This window comes from Ranitomeya imitator, chromosome 3, assembly GCF_032444005.1.
Source record: "Ranitomeya imitator isolate aRanImi1 chromosome 3, aRanImi1.pri, whole genome shotgun sequence".
NCBI lineage: Eukaryota > Metazoa > Chordata > Amphibia > Anura > Dendrobatidae > Ranitomeya > Ranitomeya imitator.
Window position 1 is genome coordinate 579,412,360 of NC_091284.1, and position 22,548 is coordinate 579,434,907.

At 42.0% G+C, this 22,548-nt stretch overlaps 1 protein-coding gene across 1 annotated transcript in view; it reads right to left on the reverse strand.

Annotated features, from left to right (window-relative positions):
• Positions 1 to 2,576: 2,576 nt before the first annotated feature.
• The window catches only part of STK24 (serine/threonine kinase 24), a 115,902-nt gene continuing 95,930 nt past the window's right edge, over positions 2,577 to 22,548 (reverse strand). Inside the window, exons 6-11 of the mRNA XM_069758002.1 lie at positions 21,594 to 21,779; positions 19,642 to 19,784; positions 16,268 to 16,391; positions 8,189 to 8,257; positions 6,701 to 6,837; positions 2,577 to 3,227 (exon numbers count right to left, since the gene is read on the reverse strand). Of these exons, the coding sequence (XP_069614103.1) occupies positions 3,191 to 3,227; positions 6,701 to 6,837; positions 8,189 to 8,257; positions 16,268 to 16,391; positions 19,642 to 19,784; positions 21,594 to 21,779 (696 nt within the window). The 3' untranslated portion in view covers positions 2,577 to 3,190. The remainder of the gene's footprint in view (positions 3,228 to 6,700; positions 6,838 to 8,188; positions 8,258 to 16,267; positions 16,392 to 19,641; positions 19,785 to 21,593; positions 21,780 to 22,548) is intronic.

Sequence of the window (22,548 nt, forward strand, 5' to 3'; positions counted from 1 at the left end):
GGACAGCAGACCTTATTAATGGGAACAGGGGATCGTCGACTCAAAAAGAAATGTCTCCAGGTATGTCCAACTTCACCCTGCAGGGCTGCAAGTCTCCTCTCACAGGAACAGGAAACAACACAGAGACATATGGAGTGGTTCCACCTTTTTATTTTGTAGGCATCCTGCTCCTGGGGGCGAATAACTCTCTTTCTGTACGGTGCTGTCACAGTATAGGAAAATATGAGTTACGTATAAGGGAATAGTACAGCAATATATGTGGGGAGGTTTCTAATTAATAACATTTTGTTCCATGCCATCCAAGTTGCAATTAATAAAGGATTAATTTTTGTGTTTAATGGTAATTTGTCATAGCTAGAATGTAAGAGATAAAGACTAAAGAGCCATAAGAGAAAGTCATCTAGCTCCCTGAAGGTATAGATGGAGGTCCATGTATCCAGTCAGCCATTACTCTGCTCAGGGCAGGTTATATCATCTTATTTTCGAGGCTGTAAAAAGTGATATGCTATATGCTTTTCCCCCATCCCATATAAATGTACGATAGAGGTAGTTAATTGTTTTTTCCGCTTTCAGTGTCATACAGGGCTGTGCAAGTTAATTGGGACAAAGCAAAAGATTAAAACGTTATACATACTAATTCTGAAAATTACCTTTTTCCACTGGCTAGTTGACCTAGATTTATTTATTATATATTAAAATTGGTTTGAATCACTGACTGGTAACCAACTTACGATTTTACTTAAAAAATGCTTTGTCCCAATTAATTTGCACAGCACTGTACATATTGGGAGAGAGTGTATAAAATAAAGTACGTGAGGGAAGTCCATTTTAAGCAGGCTGGCTCAGCCTATTTCCAATTGTTAGCCAAGTATACTTTATTTTATTTACATATATTCCCCTTATAGGTTCTAGGCTCCCTAAATCCAGCTCTATTTACTTGTTGCACTACTAAAGGCATAACTACAGCACACATTACCACTGCAGCCAATCACTGAGCTTAGAGAATCATGCTGTTTATAACAGCATGGCCACTGAGCTTAGTGATTGGCTGCAGAGGTGATGGGCACTGTAGTTGTAGCCTCACAGATGCAGCCAGTAAACAGAGACTGAAAAAGTGGCAGTGCTGGACCCAGGAGCTTATGCAGCAGTAATTTAATAAGGAGATGTTCAGCAGTAGAAAACCACATTTAGAGTTTTTTATCCCACAAATATATTTATTTTTCTGTTCATTGGACTGTGCTGCATGAAAATAGTAAATTGAGCAGTTATGTCCCTTCCCCTGCACCAGCAATGCGTTTACACTGCTGCTCCATTTTCTACCAGCTGCAGCAGCAACGTCACAACTACAACTAATAGTTAAGTCTATTGGTTTGGCTCTGTGCACCAGGCCCAGTATCTCATGCATGGCCCATTTATCCATAGTATGGATCCAATAAAAATGGATCCGTCATAGTATTGCTCTGGTTATAAACACAAGCCATGATGGTAGTTGTTGTGAATTCCGCTCTTGGGCTCCCTCCGGTGGTTGTAAGTGGCACTTTTGTGAGTTCTGCTCTTGGGCTCCCTCTTGTGGTTTCTAGTGGTATGGCTGCTCCTTGGAGTTAGCTGTCTTCAGCTGCCTCCACTTATCGTCTCTTCTGCTCGGCTATTTAGGCCTGGCTCTTTCTTCAGCCAGTGCCACTTGTAAATGGTTGCTGGTTGGATTCACATCTCTTTGGAGTTCCCTGTTATCCTGACCAGTTCAGCAAAGCTAAGTTTTTGCTTGCTCTTTTTTGTCCATAGATTGTGGACTTATCCATTCTGTGCTTTCTATGTTTGTCCAGCTTATCAGTGTGAATTAATTCTGTCTTGCTGGAAGCTCTGGGAGGCAGATTTGCCCTCCACACCTTTAGTCAGGTGAGGAGATTTTTTGTAAACTCTGCGTGGATTTTTGTAGTGTTTTATACTGACCGCACAGTATTCCATCCTGTCCTATCTATTTAGCTAGACTGGCCTCCTGTGCGCATCCTGGTTTCATTCTGTGTATGTCTTTTCCCTCTCCACTCACAGTCATTATTTGTGGGGGGCTAATCTATCCTTTGGGGATTTTCTCTGAGGCAAGATAGCTTTCCTGCTTCTTTCTTTAGGGGTAGTTAGCTCTTAGGCTGTGACGAGATGCCTAGGGAGAGTTAGGAGCATTCCACGGCTACTTCTAGTGTTGTGTTGAGCTTAGGGACTGCAGTCAGTACAGTTACCACTTCCTTCAGAGCTCGTTCCATGTTGCTCCTAGACCACCGTATCATAACAGGTAGTGTTAGCTGAGCCTGATGGAATTTGCCACATATACTGCTTTAATTATAGTAGTTTATGGCCTTTATTTCCATCTGTATTTACTTTAATAAATGGTAGGAATGAAGCAGAGAAAAGAATTAGATCTAACCAAAATAAGGACATTCCCTCTTCACATTCCTTACATGCAGCTAAAAATTTGACTGGAAGCAGAGCACATGTAACAAGCCCTAATATAAGGCGAATAGTGAAGAGCTGAAGTATCTCGTATTAGAAAGGAATATTAGAAATTAAAATCCACAGAGACCTTCTGACAGTACCCAACTTTAGTCTTTTTATATCAAATGTACATTCAAAGCTTAAGCAAACATTAGCAATACTGTAATTTTTACAATGCAAAATCTGTAGAGAAATACATTGGCGTCAGGTAGCATTTACCTCTCAAAGAAACAGAAGTAGAAAACAACTTCACCTGCCATGTAATTTCCTATATACAGGTAACATTAGGGTAAAAGGTAAGCACAGTCTCTTAAATAAGTCATCCAGTAACATTATCTACAGAAGTGAACTCCTGATGACACGGACACCAGAGGCTCTGGGCATGCTCAGGGCATTTCTGTAAAAATTATGCTATATACATACATCTCTGTACACAAAACCTCAGTGCAGCTTTAATGCCACCTCCCAGAGGAGCTGCCAGCTAAGAGCGAGATACCTGAGTATTCAAAATATTTTCTTTATCACAGTACTTATTATATGTATCATATCTGCACTATGATTACAAAAAATAAAATCATAAAAACTCTAGCTTTTAGTGAATGTTCAGCAGAGTCACTGATCCTTAAAGCTACAGCCACATTCTTTGACTCTAAAAAAAACTGATGGAGAGAAAAACTGAAAAGTTTGTCCAGCTTATACAACTTCAATGTGTTGAAGAGTCTGCTCCATTTACAGAGTATCTGGAAAAAAAGGCAGAAAAAAAAGAGTAATTAAGGGAGGAAAACTAAATGTATTTGTTTTTTTTTTCTTTCACAAAGTAAGAAAAAAAAATTATTAGTGTAAGTTGATAAATCACTTAAAGGGAACCTGTCACCCCGTTTTTTCAAGAAGAGCTAAAAATAGCGTTAAATAGGGGCAGAGCTGGGCTTTACATTAGTGTATTTTGGAGCCTTTATTCCCCACCTATGCTGCCGAAATACCTTTGTAAAGTCGCCGTTTTGGGCTGTCACTCACGCTGGTCAGGTCATATGGGCGTGGTGACAGCGCTGTTTCTCCCCCAGATATCCGTTGGTGGCGTAGTGGTGTGCGCATGACCAAGTGGCGAATCCACTGCGCAGCTTCAAGGAAAATAGCGCGATCTGCGCTATTCAGCCGTTTATCAGTGGGCGCGGCCATCTTTGTGAGGCCGCGCGTGCGCAGATGGTTCTTCTCGGCTTCCCGGGGCTTCAGGAAAATGGCCGCGGGATGCTGCGCGTGCGCAGATGGAGATCGCGGCGGCCATTTTCCTGCAGCCGAGATGCGGCCATTTTCCTGAAGTCCCGGGAAGCCAAGAAGAACCATCTGCGCACGCGCGGCCTCACAAAGATGGCCGCGCCCACGATAAACGTCTGAATAGCGCAGATCGCGCTATTTTCCTTGAAGCTGTGCAGTGGATTCGCCACTTGGACATGCGCACACCACTACGCCACCAACGGAGATCTGGGGAGAAACAGCGCTGTCACCACGCCCATATGACCTAACCAGCGTGAGTGACAGCCCAAAACGGCAACTTTACAAAGGTATTTCGGCAGCATAGGTGGGGAATAAAGGCTCCAAAATACACTAATGTAAAGCCCAGCTCTGCCCCTATTTAACACTATTTTTAGCTCTTCTTGAAAAAACGGGGTGACCGGTTCCCTTTAAGTAATTTAGTTTTATTTTTAACATTTAAATTATTACTTGAATATTTTACTAGTTGCTTAATATTTTTAAAAATCAAAGAAATATACAAGCTTGGAAATTCAGGAAGGAGTTTCACAGCCAAGATGCAAGCAATTGCCCAGTAAGGCTGGATTCACACATCAGTGTTTCATGGTCCATTTTCAGACCGCATCTGACTGAACTCAAAAGCCTCATATATGCCTATGAGACCATCATGTTTGAGTCAGGTGACCGCTGACAGTCTGTGCATTGCAGTCCAAGTACAGACCACAAAACACGGATATATGCGTTTCCAATATTCGAGAAAAGGGGAATGCAAACTTGACCAGGAGCAGGATGGCATTCTGGCTATGACTGCACTTTTCAGAATTTTTCAGACACACATCAGGTATTTATGTCACTGCAAAATATTTTTAACTAAAGCTAATCAAAAAGATACCGTATTATTCAGACTATAAGACGCACCAGACCATAAGATGCACCACAAATTTTCAAAAGGAAAGTGGGGAAAAAAATTAATGCATCAAATTGGGAACAGTCTTACAGTCCAAATTCAGCTTAACAGGGAAAGATTGGCAGCGCTGTTGGAGCGGGGTCACAGGAGGTGTTCGGTTGTCCGGCGATGATATGACTCCCATCCTAGACTGGTGAAGCAGTATTCGGCAGTGTGGGAGCTCCGCCGACATTTTGCCATTGCCAAGATCTCAATCTGCGCATGCGCCGCCTCGGGCGGCCATTTTCTCGAAGACCACAGGATGGCAGCAATGGAAGTGTGGGGGCTCTGGGCTTTCACAAATGTCTTGGAGCGCCCACACCACCGAGCACTGCCAAATACCGCCACACCAGTCTGGGATGGGAGTCGTATCATCACCCTGCAGCCTGGGACCACTTAAAACCCCTCTTCCCAGCCCAGGGCAGGGCAGGCACAATCGCCCAACTCCTGCTGCCGCCACACTACTAGTAAGTACATTCCGACTGTAAGACACACCCCAATTTTCCACCCAAATTTGGGGGGAAAAGGTGTGTCTTATAGTCTGAAAAATACACTAGTTTGATTTATAAAAAGGGACTTCAGGAATCAGTCAGCAAGATTTAACTTCCTAAACTATTTACATGTGCATGTAGAACTTTCAAAGACCAGTCCAGCAATACCTTTACATGGCCACTCTGTTCCTCTGCTATTGAGAAATCAGTGTTTGAACTGATATGCAAATGGATATAGCAGATCTCAAGCCTCTGTCACTCCAGCTCTATTCTCTGCCCTGCGTCACCTCCTCCTCCCTGACTGAAAGTTCCTTTGCCTGAAGTCAAACAGCATAAAGGCTGACAGAAAAGCAAGAGGAGGTGGCACTGGGTGGAGAATAGTGCTGGAGTGCCAGAGGCTTCAGATCTACCATATTGTCATTTTCATGTCAACTGAAATGCGGATTTCTTAGTAACGGAGGAACGGACTGGTCATGTAAAGGTATTCCTGAACACATCTTTGAACATATAAATAGTTTTGGGGTGGTGAAATCCTGCTGACAATCTTTTTAATATGGTCCCTTTTTATATATAAAAATAACTTTCTATTGTATTGTTGGACTTGTCTTTGAAAGCGCTCCATGTGCATAAGTTGGGGTGTGAAATCCGGCTGACAGGTTTGCTTTAAGGCCATTTTAGTTCATGGGAAAATTTGGCAATACAAAATGTATAAACATTATCTGGTGTCTTGCGACATTATTTGCCATTTGTGTTATTCTGAAAAAAAAAAGTTTCTATTTGCACAATAACATTGAAGCGCATTTACCGTACATTTATCTTATTCCTCCTTCACATGTCCATGTTTCCAGTATGTGTGGCATCTCACACATAATCCAATATTCTTTTTATGGATGCCACATGTACCCATCATAACCTATGGTGCTGCACATATGTCCGTGTTTTTACACCATCGTGTGTCCGTGGAAAACACATTGAGACATGTTAGGTTTTTTTTTTTCTAGCAGCATGGTCGACAAGAGCCACTACAAGTTTCTGGGTCAGTGAAAAACATGTACAATACATGATGGCATCTGTGTGCTCTCAGTGTTTAACATTGCAAACTACAGGAAAAGCCTTGTCATTGATTTCTTTCTTTATCCAAATCGGAAAAACACTAATGACACACAGATGGTAAAAACAGACACACGGATGACACCCTGATGGTAAACACTTATGAATTCCGTACCGGTTTTTCATATATGCAAGAAGGAGGCCTTACTGATGTTTGCCATTCCTTTGGCTGTAAGGACTGGAACCAACCCACAGTACCTTACAAGTGTGCCCTCAGAGGTCTTAGGACCATTCTATGTAAATATCATGGAAACCACGATACCATTGTGATTGCACAAACAGTCCTGAGCATGTGCCATTAAGAAATTTATGAACAATTATATGTATATTTAAAAGTGAGCAGGTTTCCCAATTAATACTATGCTAGAAAATTAAAACAATGGTGTACATTATGTTGCCTATACACATAAACTATTACCTTTGAAGTCGCATAAGAAGCTGTGATACCATGGAGTCCGAGATGCCAGGGCAGGCCTCCTCAGCTAGATAAATTGCCTCCCGAAGTTCTTCTATAGATCCTACATTGCCACCACTGGCTTGGCTTCTCTCTTTTAACTGACATACATTGGTACATAATTATTGCAATGGTACAACACAATGTTTGTCAAAAAATTCCATCACTGAAGGTTGCAAACCAAAATTCAATTTGTATGTTATTCAGGTAAATAAAGCCAAACAAAGTCAGTAAGGATTGCAGCCTTAACATTAGTTTTCCAAGTATAGACATTTATTATGTAACTTGGAGACAGGGCTAAGTGGTGTACTTGTCTATCTTTGTCAGGTCTATAAACATAGCATGGTGCAAAAATGGTCATGTGTGGCCATGTCTATACTCAATCCAAGTGTGGCAAGAAAGTGTGGAAAATCACCCGTGTCTACCAGGACCTCAGTAGTTAGACATTTAGCAGATATATGGTGGATAACTGAAAAGACTGACTAGAAAATCACTTTAAATGAATTTTCAACTAGTAGGTTATGGTCTTGATTGGCCAATGCATGGTTAAAAAAATAAATAAAAATTAGATGATATTCACCCTTCCCTGGTCAAGTGTGATCTCTTCATTGCTGATCTGGTCTACGTTTACCGGTGGCAACAGTGACATCACAACTACAGCGCACATCACTACTGCAGCCAATCACTGAGCTCAGCAGATGTATCGGATCAGGAACGGGGAGGGAGGACAGGTTAACATTTTATCATTTTAACCCAGCACTGGCCACCAAAACCAAAAGCCTATCGGTGGAAAATCTCTGTACAAGCCTCATACAAATATCGTGCGCTACATATAGAATTTTATGATCCTCATGCTTTACACTAATATGTCAATTTCATACAGGGTCATAAAGAATCGGTCACAAAAAAATGATGTTATGTTGCATCATATGCAATATCATGAGGATGATTACGAAGAGCAAAACTGCGCCCAAACCCAGAAAATTCCACATGAGGATAACAGCGATTACGAGACAGATCCCCGTCTCCAAAGACTGGAAGAGGTGATCAGTTCAGTAATGGAGGATTTATCTGCTTTAGGTCATCTATGGCTTAAAAATGTTTGCTTAGTCTTAAGCAGGGGCTCATAACCCAGCATGGCCACCTGTGGACAAAGGACAACTTTTTGTGATTTTTCTGGACATGTAAAATAACTGTGATGAATTCAGTCAATAGCACTGGGAACACCAAAACTAGTTTTTTTTTTTACAAAAAAAAAATAAAAAATGTTTCCATAGTAAAAGTGAGGTTTTCTGGAGAGCTGTCCAGTTATGATATCTGCTCTTACACAAAGTGCACAAGGTGTGACAGGATGCGTACATGAGCATTATTAAGCGCACTTGATTACAATCCATATAATCTCAGTTTAGATCTGTCAGAAGAGATTAAAAAAAAAATAAATAAACTGCATACCTCCGCAAATAACGGTGACATTATTGTTGATAAGCACTGAGATAATGGTCTTTTTTGGATATCTTTTGCCTTCAGGATTAAACAAATAGAAGAAAAATATTTTTTTTTAGTAAATAATAGTAATGGTGATAAAACTTCTAAAATTATATTCTAAAACAAAGTGAAACATATTCTACTCCAATAATATTTTCCTCAAGCAAACACCTGGCACATTGTGAAAATGCCAACAAGCATTTTATAATTCTGAGTGCCTTCATGCACTCTATCATAATAATGTAACGTTTTGCAAAAAACGCAGATTAGATGCACAGCAGCTTCAAAACAAACATTCAAGATATTCCAATTTTATACAGGTGTCTTTGATGCTTTCACACAGCATTCAAGCACTCATCCGTTGGGCCCGTCGGGGTTTGCATCCAAACACCCAGGAAAACAGATTTGGGAGAATGCGCAAACGGGGTCATAGACTATAATGGTGCCAACAGAGTGAATAAGTGCTCTGTCGAGCATCATTTTTGAGCGTGTACCCCTACTGAAGACGGACACCCCGACACAATCTGCTATATTTGAGTGTCCGCCTCCAGTATGTGTACACACCCGAAAATGAAACATAGCAAAGCGCATGTTCACTAAGTCGGCACCATTATAGTGTATGGCGAATAAGCCCGAATCCAGTTTTTTCTGGGGGTTCGGACGGAAACACCGATGGGCCCAACGGACGGGTGCCTGAACGCAGGGTGAAAGCACCCTTAGGCTTTGAAAGCGATTAAACATGCAAATACTTCTTACTATTTAAATAGACAAAAAGACCTTCATCTCTCAAATGTGACAACCAGACAGCACATGTGAGTCTTCCTTTGTAAAGAGGGTAATGACTAGAAGAAAAGTTCCCATTTTCTCCAGTTCACTGGATGTTGCAAACGAGGAAAGAAGACTAACAGGCTGTGATCATTTTTCCAGATATCACTTGCAGCTTTCCCCTCAAGCTCTCTCTAAGGCTAAGCGCACACTTGAGTTTCGCTGGCCTCCGTATGGCTGTGTAGTTCCTCCCTTAAGCTCCGCCTGCGTCCTGTGTACCTATCTTTAACATTGGGTACGCAGAGACATGAGCGACACGCGGATGCGTCCGCATGCGGCGTTTTGACGTGCCTGCTGATCGGGAACGCATCTTTTTGTGTCCCCATGCAGTCGGCAGGCACGTCAAAACGCCGCATGCGGACACATCTGCATACAACGCATGTCCTTGCATACCGAATGTTAAAGATAGGTACGCAGGATGCATGCGGAAGTAGGCGGAGCTTAAGGGAGGAACGACGCAGCCACACGGAGGCCAGCGAAACTCAAGTGTGAAACCGACCTTACACCCAAAAGCAAGAAGTTTTTTACAGTTTATATTCTTGCCTATACAAAACCAATATCCAGGCTCTAGTTCTGTGGCAATGGAAAGCCTTGGCAGTGAAGTGTTTATGTTACACATTTATATACTTCTGGTGGACTTTTCTGAAATAGTGCCATTCCTTTTCAGCAGTTATCTTATTATCATCACAGGCAGGATTGTAATGAAAATCAGCATAATTAATATAAAAGGTGAAGGCAAATGACTAGTGATGAGCCAGCACTAAAGTGCTTGAATCGAGCAGGTTGGAAGCTTGGACAACCTCAATTCAAGTAATGGGTATAATGGAAGTCATTGGGAAACTCGAGCATTTTTCCGATAGACCCTAACAAGAGGGCAAGAAAATCGCTAAACTGGATGGAAACAGCATGGGAAAGATTTCTGGATGCATCTCTGACTCCCAGGTCACTGCTGGGAACAATTATTTCCTGCATAATGACTTCTATACAAGGCAAAATTAAAAATAGGAAAGGAAAAAAAAAGCCTGCTCCACCCTTTAGGTTGTGTCCACACATAACGTTTTTTGCACTTTCTGATTATCGCCTCTATGTAGCTGAGCCGATCGGGCTATGTCAGCCTCTAGTCTCCTATGAAGACTATGAGGCTAAGTTCACACTTTGCAGATTCCACTGCGGATTTTTCCGCAGCAGAATTCCAAAATCCGCAGTGAAAACCCGTTGCGGTTTTTACTGCGGTTTCTTCTGCGGATTTTCATCTGCAGTTTCCTATTGGAGCAGGTGAAAATCCGCAGAAAAGAAGTGACATGCTGCGGAATGTAATCCGCTGCGTTTCCGCGCGTTTTTTTCCGCAGCATGTGCACATCGTTTTTTGTTTCCCATAGGTTTACATTGTACTGTAAACTCATGGGAAACTGCTGCAGATCCGCAGCGGTCAAATCCGCTGCGGATCCGCAGCAAAATCTGCAAAGTGTGAATATAGCCTTAAAGCATACCAAAAGTGAAAGAAAAATGTTTTTTAAAACTATAAAAAAAATATAAAAAGTTCAAATCACCACCCTTTTGCCTCATTCAAAATAAAACAACAACAAAAAAAAAATCAAATATATACATATTTGTTATCGCCACGTTCAGAATCGTCTGATCAATGAAAAAAAAAAAAACGATTAACCTGATTGCTAAACGGCATAATGAGAAAAAAGTAAAAATCGCCAGAATTACATTTTTTGGTCCCAGCGACATTGCATTAAAATGCAATAATGGGCGATCAAATGAACGCATCTGCACCTAAATGGTATCATTAACCCCTTTCTGCCATAGGACGGAACAGTACGTCCGATGGCAGAACCCCCGCTTTGATGCGGGCTCCGGCGGTAAGCCCGCATCAAAGCCGGGACATGTCAGCTGTTATGAACAGCTGACAGGTGCCCACAATAGACGCGGGCGGAATCGCGATCCGCCCGTGCAGATCTCTGACAGCGTCACATGATCAGTGACATTAAAATGCAATAATAGGCGATCAAAAGAACGTACAAAACCGTTCAAAAGTTTAGGGTCACCCAGACAATTTTGTGTTTTCCATGAAAACTCATTCTTTTATTAATCAAATGAGTTGCCAAATGAATTGAAAATCTAGTCCAACACTGACAAGGTTCGAAAAAAAGATTATTATTTGAAATAATAATTTTCTCCTTCAAACTTTGCTTTCGTCAAAGAATGCTCCCTTTGCAGCACTTACAGCATTGCAGACCTTTGGCACTCTAGCAGTTAATTTGCTGAGGTAGTCTGGAAAAATGTCACCCCATGCTCCCAGAAGCCCCTCCTACAAGTTGGTTTGGCTTGATGGGCACTTTTTGCGTACCATATGGTCAAGCTGCTACCACAAGAGCTCAATGGGGTTGAGATCTGGTGACTGCGCTGGCCACTCCATTACAGGTAGAATACCAGCTGCCTGTTCCCTAAATAGTTCTTGCATAATTTGGAGGTGTGCTTTGGGTCATTGTCCTGTTGTAGGGTGAAATTGGCTCCAATCAAACGCTGTCCACAGGGTATGGCATGGTGTTGCAAAATGGAGGAGTGCTAGCCTTCCTTATTCAAAATCCCTTTTACCTTGTACAAATCTCCCACTTTACCAAAACCAAAGCAACCCCAGACCATCACATTACCTCCACTATGCTTGACAGATGGCGTCAGGCACTCTTCCATTATATTTTCAGTTGTTCTGCATCTCACAAAGGTTCTTCTGTGTAATCCAAACATCTCCAACTTGGATTCGTCTGTCCATGACACTTTTTTCCAATCTTCCTGTGAGAAATTTCTGTGTTACTGTATTTTGCCCATATTAATCTTTTCCTTTTATTAGCCCGTCTCAAACATGGCTTTTTCTTTGCCACTCTGCCCTGAAGGCAAACATCCCGGAGTCGCCTCTTCACTGTAGACGTTGACACTGGCGTTTTGTGTGTACTATTTAATGAAGCTGCCAGTTGCGGACCTGTGAGGCGTCGATTTCTCAAGCTACAGACTCTAATGTACTTGTATTGTTGCTCAGTTGTGCAGCAGGACCTCCCACTTCGTTCTATTCCGGTTAGAGCCTGTTTGTGCTCTTCTCTGAAGGGAGTAGCACACACCGTTGTGGCAAATCTTCAGTTTCTTGGCAATTTCTCGCATGGAATAGCCTTCATTTCTAAGAACAAGAATAGACTGTCGAGTTTCACATGAAAGTTCTTTTTTTTTCTGGCCATTTTGAGAGTTTAATGGAACCAACAAATGTAAGGCTCCAGATTCTCAACTAGCTCAAAGGAAGGGCAGGTTTAAAGGTTCTCTAATCAGCCAAACTGTTTTCAGCTGCACTAACATACTTGCACAAGGGTTTTCAAGGGTATTCTAACCATCTATTAGCCTTCTTAGGGTGAGTGTTCACAGTTAGCAAACAAAAGTATCATAAGAACACTGGAGTGGATGTTGGAACTGGGCCTCTATACACCTATGAAGATATTGCATTACAAACCAGACGTTTGCAGCTAAAATAGTCATTTACCACATTAACAATGTATAAGAGTGAATTTCTGAATCATTTAATGTTAGCTTCATCGGAAAAAATCTGTGCATTTCTTTCAAAAATAAGTAAATTTCTAAGTGACCCTAAACTTTTGAACGGTAGTGTATCTGCACCAAAATAAGCCCTCACCCTAACCCAGATCATGAAAAATGAAGACGATACGGGTAACGGAAAATTGCGCAATTTCTTTATTTTTTTGTAACAAAGTTTGGAATTTTTTTTCATTACTTAGATAAAAAAGAGCCTAGACATGTTTGGTGTCTATGAACTCATAATGACCTGGAGAATCATAATGGCTGGTCAGTTTTAGCATTTATTGAACCTAGAAAAAAATGCCAAACAAAAAACAAGTGTGGGATTGCAGTTTTTTTTGCAATTTCACCGCACTAGAAATTGTTTCCAGTTTTCTAGTACACGACATGGTAAAACCAATGGTGTCATTCAAAAGTACAACTTGTCTGGCAAAAAATAAGCCCTCACATGGCCATATTCCCAGAAAAATAAAAAAATTAAGGCTCTGGGAAACAGGGGAGCGAAAAATGAAAACGCAAAACTGAAAAAAGCTCAGGTCATGAAGGCGTTAACATTTTACTACCTTATTTGGGCATGTGGGGTGTGTGACTTGGTCAGACACATCCTGTTTAAATTTATGAAGGAGGGACTTAAATTCACAAAGCCTATGCAGGCAATGCAACAACTGCCAAAAATTAGAGGAAAGAGGAACCGTTTACCCTTTTTTGGGTGGGAAGTGGTGCATGGGAATATACCAGACAAAAGGTAACATTTGAATTGGCTGTATGTTCCACTTCTGTCATCCGGTAGGGTTGAGAAGTCTGGGCCAATCCAGGCCTTTTTATTTTGATAAGAATTGGCCTGTCAGCACTTTCAGTTGACAGATGGATGCGCCCATCAGTTATGTCCCAGTGGCACTAGAAACCCACTCTGGCAAAATGCTAGCGTCAGGGCAGGCCAGCACCTCCAAAGTGTAGAGGGACAGTTCATGATACATATCCAACTTTGTTAAATCAACACTTGTCCAAGTGTCTGTGGTCAAATGCACCCTGGCAGACAGATATTTAGTCAAGGAACGGGTGATGTTGTCTGCGATATGCTGGTGTGGCGCATGCACAGCTTTCTTAGAAGAGTAATGGCGACTGGGCAAATTGTACTGGGCAAATGCGACGGCCATCAGCTGTTGAAAACCATCTGTATCTACCAGGTGGAAAAGGCAGCTTTTCCGTGGTCAACGGATTGGAGATGGTGAACTTCACAACCTCTTAGCTTTGTCATGTGTAGGTGGAAACAATCTTTTACGTGACCACAACTGCAGAACTGTGGGCTGGCTGCAGTGCTGAGAGAGGGCGGCGTACGGTGAACTGGACAAAACTGCTAGATAGCAAGGGAGGTGCAGGCGGAGATGTTACGGTGGATTGAGAAAGATGTGGTGTGCTCTTTCTCTGAGATTGGGAAAAAACAGCAGGCATGTCCACTTCCGTTACAGGTTGACGGCAGGCTCTCAGTCAGCGTGACTGGAGCAGGTAAAGAACCTGAGGTTCTGCGATCGAAGACCTGCGTCTCAATAGTTAGCACGTTAACAAAGGAGGAAGAAGTAGCAGATGCGATTGATGGGGCGGCTGATAGATGGTGATGTCCGCATTTTCGTGCAGTGGGATTCCCACAGTAATGCATGTTGATTGCGCATGTGAAGGTTCATACATGTAGTAGTCAAATTATTGCACTTTTTACCTCGACTCAGTTTTTTTTTTCTAAATTGGCAGATTAAGCGAATTAGCTCATTCTTTGCAGTGTCAAAAAAAAAGAAAGGCCCAGGCTAGGCAACCCTTGCCACCCCTGCGAACTGCTGACCCGCAGACGCTGCTGGTCACAGCCACAGTTGTGGCTGAAGATGCATTGTTTGTCGTGGCTGCATCACTACAGGTCTGTGACGTATGGCGCAATGTAACCTTGTCTTTCTCTTCAGATGACCTACTCAGCTGTGTGCCTCTATGTTCACTCCAACTGGGATCTAACACCTCATAATAATCATCCTCTGTGTTGTCACATTCCTCCTCTTCCTGCCCTGACAGTACAGTACAGTACAGTCAGCATGAACCTCGGATATCGGAGTCTCATCAGGATCACCTCCCCCCAAGGGTTAAGGTCTGATGACGAGGGTCAGGATGCTGAGAAGTAAGAGGAGGAGAGGCCACTTGCAGCTGCGCTTGCCATCCTCTCAAGCACATGCTCTTTCTGGGCCTCATCAGCAAGGCGTACCGCTGTGCGTCTGCCAAAGAAAGGTAGTGGAGTAGCCCGTCCAGTAACAGAAGTCGTCAGTTGTCTTTGCATAGGACGTGACGATGTTGGTTCACTAGTGCTTTCACAAACATTACCACCTACCCCACGTACACCTTGAACACCAAGCCCAACTCCCCTTCCACCACGGCCTCACTTTTTCACTGTCATGTTGCTCAGATAGTGTGGTAGGAGCACAGTATTCGCAACAAAAAAAATTAGATTTTAAACTCTGCACCACCTCTGCAAACAGCTGAATTTCAGCGACCGTAAATTCCAAGGTGAAATATGGTGTGCTGTATCGTGTTTGTCACAGAAGAAAGAATTGTTTGAGTGTGGATGTGGCCTGTATGACAATGATGATATGCTACAAACTTTAAAGCCAAATGCCCCCTACTGTATGACGTTAGGAACATAAGAATGTTTTGGTGGCCTCTGGATAAGGCCTCTATAACACACTAGATGCTACAAACTATTTTAAAGTCAGGTCCCCAGCTGTATGATGTTAGGAACACAAGAATTTTTGAGTGGCCTCTGGATTAGGCCTCTACAGCTTAATTGTGTGTGATACAGTGGGCTGTCTAACTTTTTGCAACTGAAAAATTATACATTTTTTTAATGTGCCTTAGGTCTGCAGACAGTTTCATATCACCGCAACACTAAATGACAAGGTGGGATACAGTAGGCTGTTTCACATTTAGATATTGAAAAAATATTATTTAGAATATGACCATGACTATATGCCTGCTCTAAACAACTCTAGCTGAACTGCTTCCTGAGGACAGTGTGCCAAGCATCACATCACCAGGTCTTATATAAGACTCTATAACGCGACGCGGCCGGCCAATCACAGTAATGCCTGTAGCCAACTTAGCTACGGAATTACTGTGTATGGCGGGCAATCCCCACATGTTTATTGGGTACCTAACAGGTGCCAAACATGCGAGGCGACAACTCGAGCATGGGCATTCGAGGACCCGAAATACTCGACTGAGTAACAAGCGTGCACGAGCACCACAACCCACGATCGAGCAGTGATGAGCATGCTCGCTCATCACTACAAGTGACATATGATACACCACTAAAACTAAATGATGGTTGCAGCTAACCCTTTCCATGCACAAATCATAGAACATGCTTAGAATGCTCTCCCACTGAAGTCAATGAGACCTCTCCAGTCTGAAAATTGCTATGGTGCAGCTGTAAAACTTATTTTTAAATTCTGCTACTATCAGATTAGGATGAATGACCACCTCATCATTTACAAGAAAATACAAATGGTATAAACACAAACAAACAAAACTCAGATAAAACTGAAAACACCTAGTTTAGATTAATAAGTAAGCAAATCTGCTTGACAGTGACAGATAACAAACCTCATCTTCCTCCAACTCCTCAAGTTGTGATGCACCATTTTTCATGTTGTTCAAATCTCCCTTCTCCATTGTAAAGTACCAGGGCCCCTTATCAGTTCCACCTGAAGCTTGCACTTCATCTTCCCTTAAGAATAAAAAAAGATTCAGCAATAAAAATATCTTTATCATCTTCCAGATGCGATCAAGTTTAGAGCACATACATTTCGAATCACTAAAGTACACATTTAAAAATTATACATTTAGGTCCAGAAATATCTGGACAGTGACAATCTTTGTGATTTCGGCACTCTGCATGCCACGTTTTTTTATTTAAAATTCAACAACCGAGATTCAATTTCAGATTTAATTAAAGGGTTTGAACAAAAATATATTGTGAAACGTTTAGGAATTGCAACAAAGCCTAATCATTTCAGGGGCTCAGAAGTAATTGGACAAATCAACTTCACCAGAAATAAAAAGTTCATTTTTAATACTTTGTAGAGAATCCTTTGTAGGCAATGACTGCTTTAAGTCTGGAAATCGTGGACGTCACCAAACACTGGGTTTCCTCCTTTGTGATGCTTTGCCAGGCCTTTACTGCATCTTACTTCAGTTGTGGCTTGTTTGTGGGTCTTTCTACTTTAAATTTTGTCTTAAGAATATGAAATGCATGGTCACTGGGATGGAGATCTGGTGATTGACTCAGCCATGGCAGAATATTCCACTTCTTTGCCTTAAAAAACTCCTGGCTTGCTTTCGCAGTATGTTTTGGGTTACTGTTAAACACCGTCCAATCAACCTTGCTGCATTTGGTTGAATCTGAGCAGATAGTATCGCCCTGTACACTTCAGAATTCACCCAGCTGCTTCTGTCTTCAGTCACATGAACCATAAACACTAGTGACCCAGTGCCATTGGAAGCCATGCATGCCCATGTCATCACACTGCCTTCACAGTGTTTTACAGAGGATGTGGTGTGCTTTGGATCAAGACCCGTTCCAATCTCCTTCTCCACAGTTTGTTCTTCCAGGCATTTTCGTACACGTTGATCTTCGTTTCATCTGTCCAAAAAATGCCTTTCCAAAACTGGGTTGGCTTCTTTAAATGTTTGACAGTCTAATCCAGCCTATTTGTAAGGCTGATTAATGGTTTGCACCTTGTGGTGAACATAATTTGCTCTCATGAAGTATTGTCTTTATGATACACTTCAATAATGAAACATCTACTTGGGTGGATGTTGTGGAGGTTTTTTTTTTTAATCATAGAAAGGATTCTGAGATCATCCACCACTGTTGTCTCCCGTGGACATCCAGGCCTTTTTGAGTTCCCAAGCTCAATAGTGCGCTCTTTTTTGCATAATATACTAAACTGCTGATTTGGCAATAACTAACATTTATGCTATCTCTCTGACGGATTTCTTTTCTTCAATGTAATGATTGTCCATTTCTCTTTCATTGAGAGCTCCATTGACCGCATGTTGTGGGTTCAGTGCAACAGCTTCCAAATGCAAACGGCACACCTGGAACCAACTCCAGACCTTTTGAGATATATATCCAATTACTTTTGGTCCCTTTAAAAGAGCCACATATTAAAAAAACTAATTCCTAAATCCTAACTCCAATTAGGATGTGAATCCCTCAAACTAAAGCTAAGAGTTTGCACTTTAAGTGAATATCTATATATCATATTTTTTGGATTATAAGACGCACCCCAAATTTTGAGGAGAAAAATAAGAAATTTTTTTAAAAAAATAAATTGGTGGTGCTTCTTATAATCCTTGCATCTTATTGCTTACCGGGGTCCCAGGGTCGCTGCTGGAGGAGGCAGGAGTGGGGTGATGCTCCAGGCCGCAGGCAGGGGTGAGTGGGGGCTCCGATGTGTGGCACACTGCTGCAGGGATCTTGTGCTGCTGCGTGGTGTCTCCGGGTGCCCGGCGGTTGCTGGCCGTTGCTGAGGGTGTCTCCGGTGCCCAGAGGTGCTGCGTGGATGTCCGGCTCTGCCAACATTTTGCGACAGGCCAGGGTACCGGCACCTCCAGGGTTCCACGTGCTCCAGGAATATGGCTCTGGCCTGTCGTAAAATGTCGGCAGAGCCCTGGGCAGCACCGGACACCCACGCAGCACCGCTGGGCACCGGAGACACCCGCAGCAACCGCCAGGCACCCGGAGACACCCGGACACCCCCCCGGTAAGGCATGTTCCCTTTCTAAGACACGCCCCCATTTTCCCCTCAAGTTTTGGGGGAAAAAAGTACGTCTTACAAAGCGAAAAATACGGTATATAAAAACGAGAGAGTGTGTGTGTGTGTGTGTATGTCAACGATCTCATAATGGTTGCCATGGCGATGATGATGTCATAAAGGTTGCCATGGTTCCCTTTCTAAGACACGCCCCCATTTTCCCCTCAAGTTTTGGGGGAAAAAAGTACGTCTTACAAAGCGAAAAATATGGTATATAAAAACGAGAGTGTGTGTGTGTCAACGATCTCATAATGGTTGCCATGGCGATGATGATGTCATAAAGGTTGCCATGGTTCCCTTTCTAAGACACGCCCCCATTTTCCCCTCAAGTTTTGGGGGAAAAAAGTACGTCTTACAAAGCGAAAAATATGGTATATAAAAACGAGAGTGTGTGTGTGTCAACGATCTCATAATGGTTGCCATGACGATGATGTCATAAAGGTTGCCATGGTGAAGATGATGTCACAATAGGTTACAATGGTGATGTCATAATGGTTGCCATGGTGACAATGTCATAATAGGTTGTAATGGAGACAGTTATTTCATAATGTTTGCCACGATGATGTTATAAGTTACCATGGCGACGATTATGTCAGAATGGTTGCCATGGTGAAGATGATGTCATAATAGGTATATGGGCACGGAACTATGGGACGGAGGATATGTATGGTGGGTATATGGGCACGGGACTATGGGATGGAGGATATATATGATAGGTATATATTGGCGCGGGACTATGGGATGGAGGATATGTATGATGGGTATAAGGGCACAGGACTATCGGATGGAGGATGTGTATGATGGGTATATGGGCACAGGACTTTGGAATGGAAGTTATGTATGATGGGTATATGGGCATGGGACTATGGGATGAAGATTATGTATGATGGGTATATGGGCACAGGACTATGGAATGGAGGATAATCATTATCATTTGTTATAACTAACCACAGTTCTTTACTATGCCCGGGCAAAGCCGGGCTCTTCAGCTAGTTGGTTATATAACTGTATCTTGAATATGTTTTGGTAAACCGTTAAAATGCCTAAAGTTGTGTCACTGTCCAAATCTTTCTGGACCTAACTGTACCAAGATTTAAGTTACCACGTTCACACTAGGATGTCAGACTATGTGTAAAGAAGTCATTTCTATCAACATACCCCTCTGAATCAGAGCTGGAAGCCTCATGGCCTTGTTCCAACTTCCATCTCTTGTACCTATCAATTAGATCTGTTAAATAGGAAGTCTTTTTGGCATGACGTAAAATAAATTTGTGCTTCAGAAGTTCCTTTGCTGTAGGTCTCTGAAGAAAAAAGAAAACAATAAGTAAAGTCAGACTCGTATTACCTATTTGGTAAGGAATGAGACTTTATAAAAAATAAAGTTATGCCATAATGGCTTTCCTATTAGCTACAACACTGAATAACTTTCTGTTCCTATGTAGGTCAACAAGATGACAACCATCAGTGATTGACTGCAACGATCACACGTACTGTAATTGTGTGTCATTGCTGCAGCCTGTCAAATACTGGAGGCAACAGCAGGGAGGAAGTGCTGGACCTGCACAGGGCAAGTGTGTAAGTTTTGTTTCTTAATTTTACAATGTAGATGACTTTTGGAGATAAAAAATTAAAAACAGAAAAGCCTTTAATTAAAATGTATTAACCTTTATTAAAGAAACTACTCTTACTCATACATTAAAAATAAAAGTTTTATGGCTTCACAATAATGATCAAAATCCCAAATATAAGGCGTTTATGAGAGGAGTAGAACAATGCCAATCAGATTTCAAGTTCCAGCACAGGACATCAGATTTGAAGTTCCAGCACAGGACACGGAGGCCAGTTACATACTTTTTTTTTTTCACTCCGCGTGCCATCCGTTATTTTCAAACAGATCATGGACCTTTTCAATGAATGAGCCCTTCCACATGATTTTTTTTGCGTGTGGACAGATTAGGAAAAAAATAAAATAAAAAATAATAGAGACATGTTCAACTCTGGTCTGTGTTGCAGGTAGAACTTGCCCCTGCATGTCAAGGGCCCCATATGGGAAAAAGGCACAAAAAGGTAACCTCTGTGCTATCTATTTTATGATTTATTGGACAGGAGAAGCAATGATTTTTTTTTCACATGTCAAAAACATGTGGAACAAGTAATATAAACATTAACGCATAGACCAAAAATGGTACCACACTTAAAAAAAAAACAAAAAAAACATTCTCTTTCCTCATATGTTTTTCACATGCGAGGAAAGAGAAAAAAAAAAAGGATATGTGAAACCGGCCTAATACAAAGGATAACCCCCAAATAACTATGGATAAAATTAATTGGCCAATTCAATAATCCAGAAATAATGTTTGTAGCTAGTAACATGCACAAAACTAAAAGGAAACAACCAACATGTATAATGCATGTGTGCAAAAGTCTAATAATAGCACTCTGGCACCACTCCAATCCATCCTACACTCTACTGCCCAACTAATCTACCTGTCCCCCCGCTATTCCCCAGCCTCTCCCCTATGTCAAGCCCTTCACTGGCTTCCTATCACCAGAGACTCCAGTTCAAAACCCTCCCAATGACATACAAAGCCATCCACAACCTGTCTCCTCCATACATCTGTGACATGGTCTCCCGGTACCTACCTACACGCAACCTCCGATCCTCTCAGGACCTCCTCCTCTACTCCGCTCTCATCTCTTCTTCCCACAACCGCATCCAAGACTTCTCCCGTGCTTCCCCTATACTCTGGAACTCCCTACCACAACACATCAGACTCTCGCCTACCATAGAAACCTTCAAAAAGAACCTGAAGACTCACCTCTTCCGACAAGCCTACAGCCTGCAGTGATCCTGAAGTTACTGAACCGCCGCACAACCTGCCCTACCCTCTCCTAGTGTATCCTCACCCATCCCCTGCAGACTGTGAGCCCTCGCGGGCAGGGTCCTCCCTCCTTATGTACCCGTGTGCCTTATTTGTTCATGTTTGATGTATTTGTCTATATTTGCCCCGTATTCACATGTAAAACGCCATGGAATAAATGGCGCTATAAAAATGTATAATAATAATAATAATAATAATAATAAAAAAGTGTACGCTTTCCAGACTTACAAAACTGGGCTCTTTGTTAAGGCAGGCTTCTACAAATTCTTTGAGGAGTTTGCTGTAGTTTCCTTCAAGTGTGGGTGGGTTGCTTTTAGGAATGTGAAAAAGAACTTTCATAGGATGCAATTCGGAATGAGGAGGTTCCCCTTTTGCAAGTTCTATAGCTGTAATGCCCAACGACCAGATATCAGCCTAGGGAAAAAAAAGAGATAGCAATAGGACCATAAGAGAGGGAAGGAAGAGAAAGCAAATTGTGCATGTACTACAGTCTTCATGGAAAATGAAAGTCAAGTTTTGGAAAATAAAATAAAACACATTGTCATGTATATACGAGACGGTAAGGAGTCTACACTTACTGATAGGTAATCCCCAGGCTACCAACATTTCAGTAATTTGTGGAATGTCCCCCTGAAACTTGTGGAGACATACATGGTCATCAAATATGACCATCATGTTAACATTCACTTAATCGGTTCATGAAACATTATTAGATGCTGAAATGTACCTTACAAGAACAGATAATATCTACAAATAAGAATGGAATAGCTTTTCCTCGGCCTGGCTGATACATAGACCAGGCTTTTCTACTTCTCCATACCCTGGACTGATTTACTAATCAAAATGTACCAGAATTCTGTCAGTAAAAGGCTGTTCCCCCCAAAAAAAAGTATTATTCAAAACCTAATAGATCATGTCAAATAAAGCATATTTGCAGGATAGAGAGATTCATATTAGTGCACAGTTTTGCATGTAAATTTTTTATCTGCGGTGGCACCCCCCACGGTCTCTCCTGTGGCCTCTCTGCTTTGCCTCTGCTCATCTTGCATAGATATGCGATAGTAAAGTGACCGGTACTGTGTGATAATGGGAGGTGAAATGTGAAGTAGTTGTAAGAATCAAGAACCAGTGAGATGGAGGAGAGAAAATGTAGACAGAAAAAGGAATCGAAACAGCATAAGTC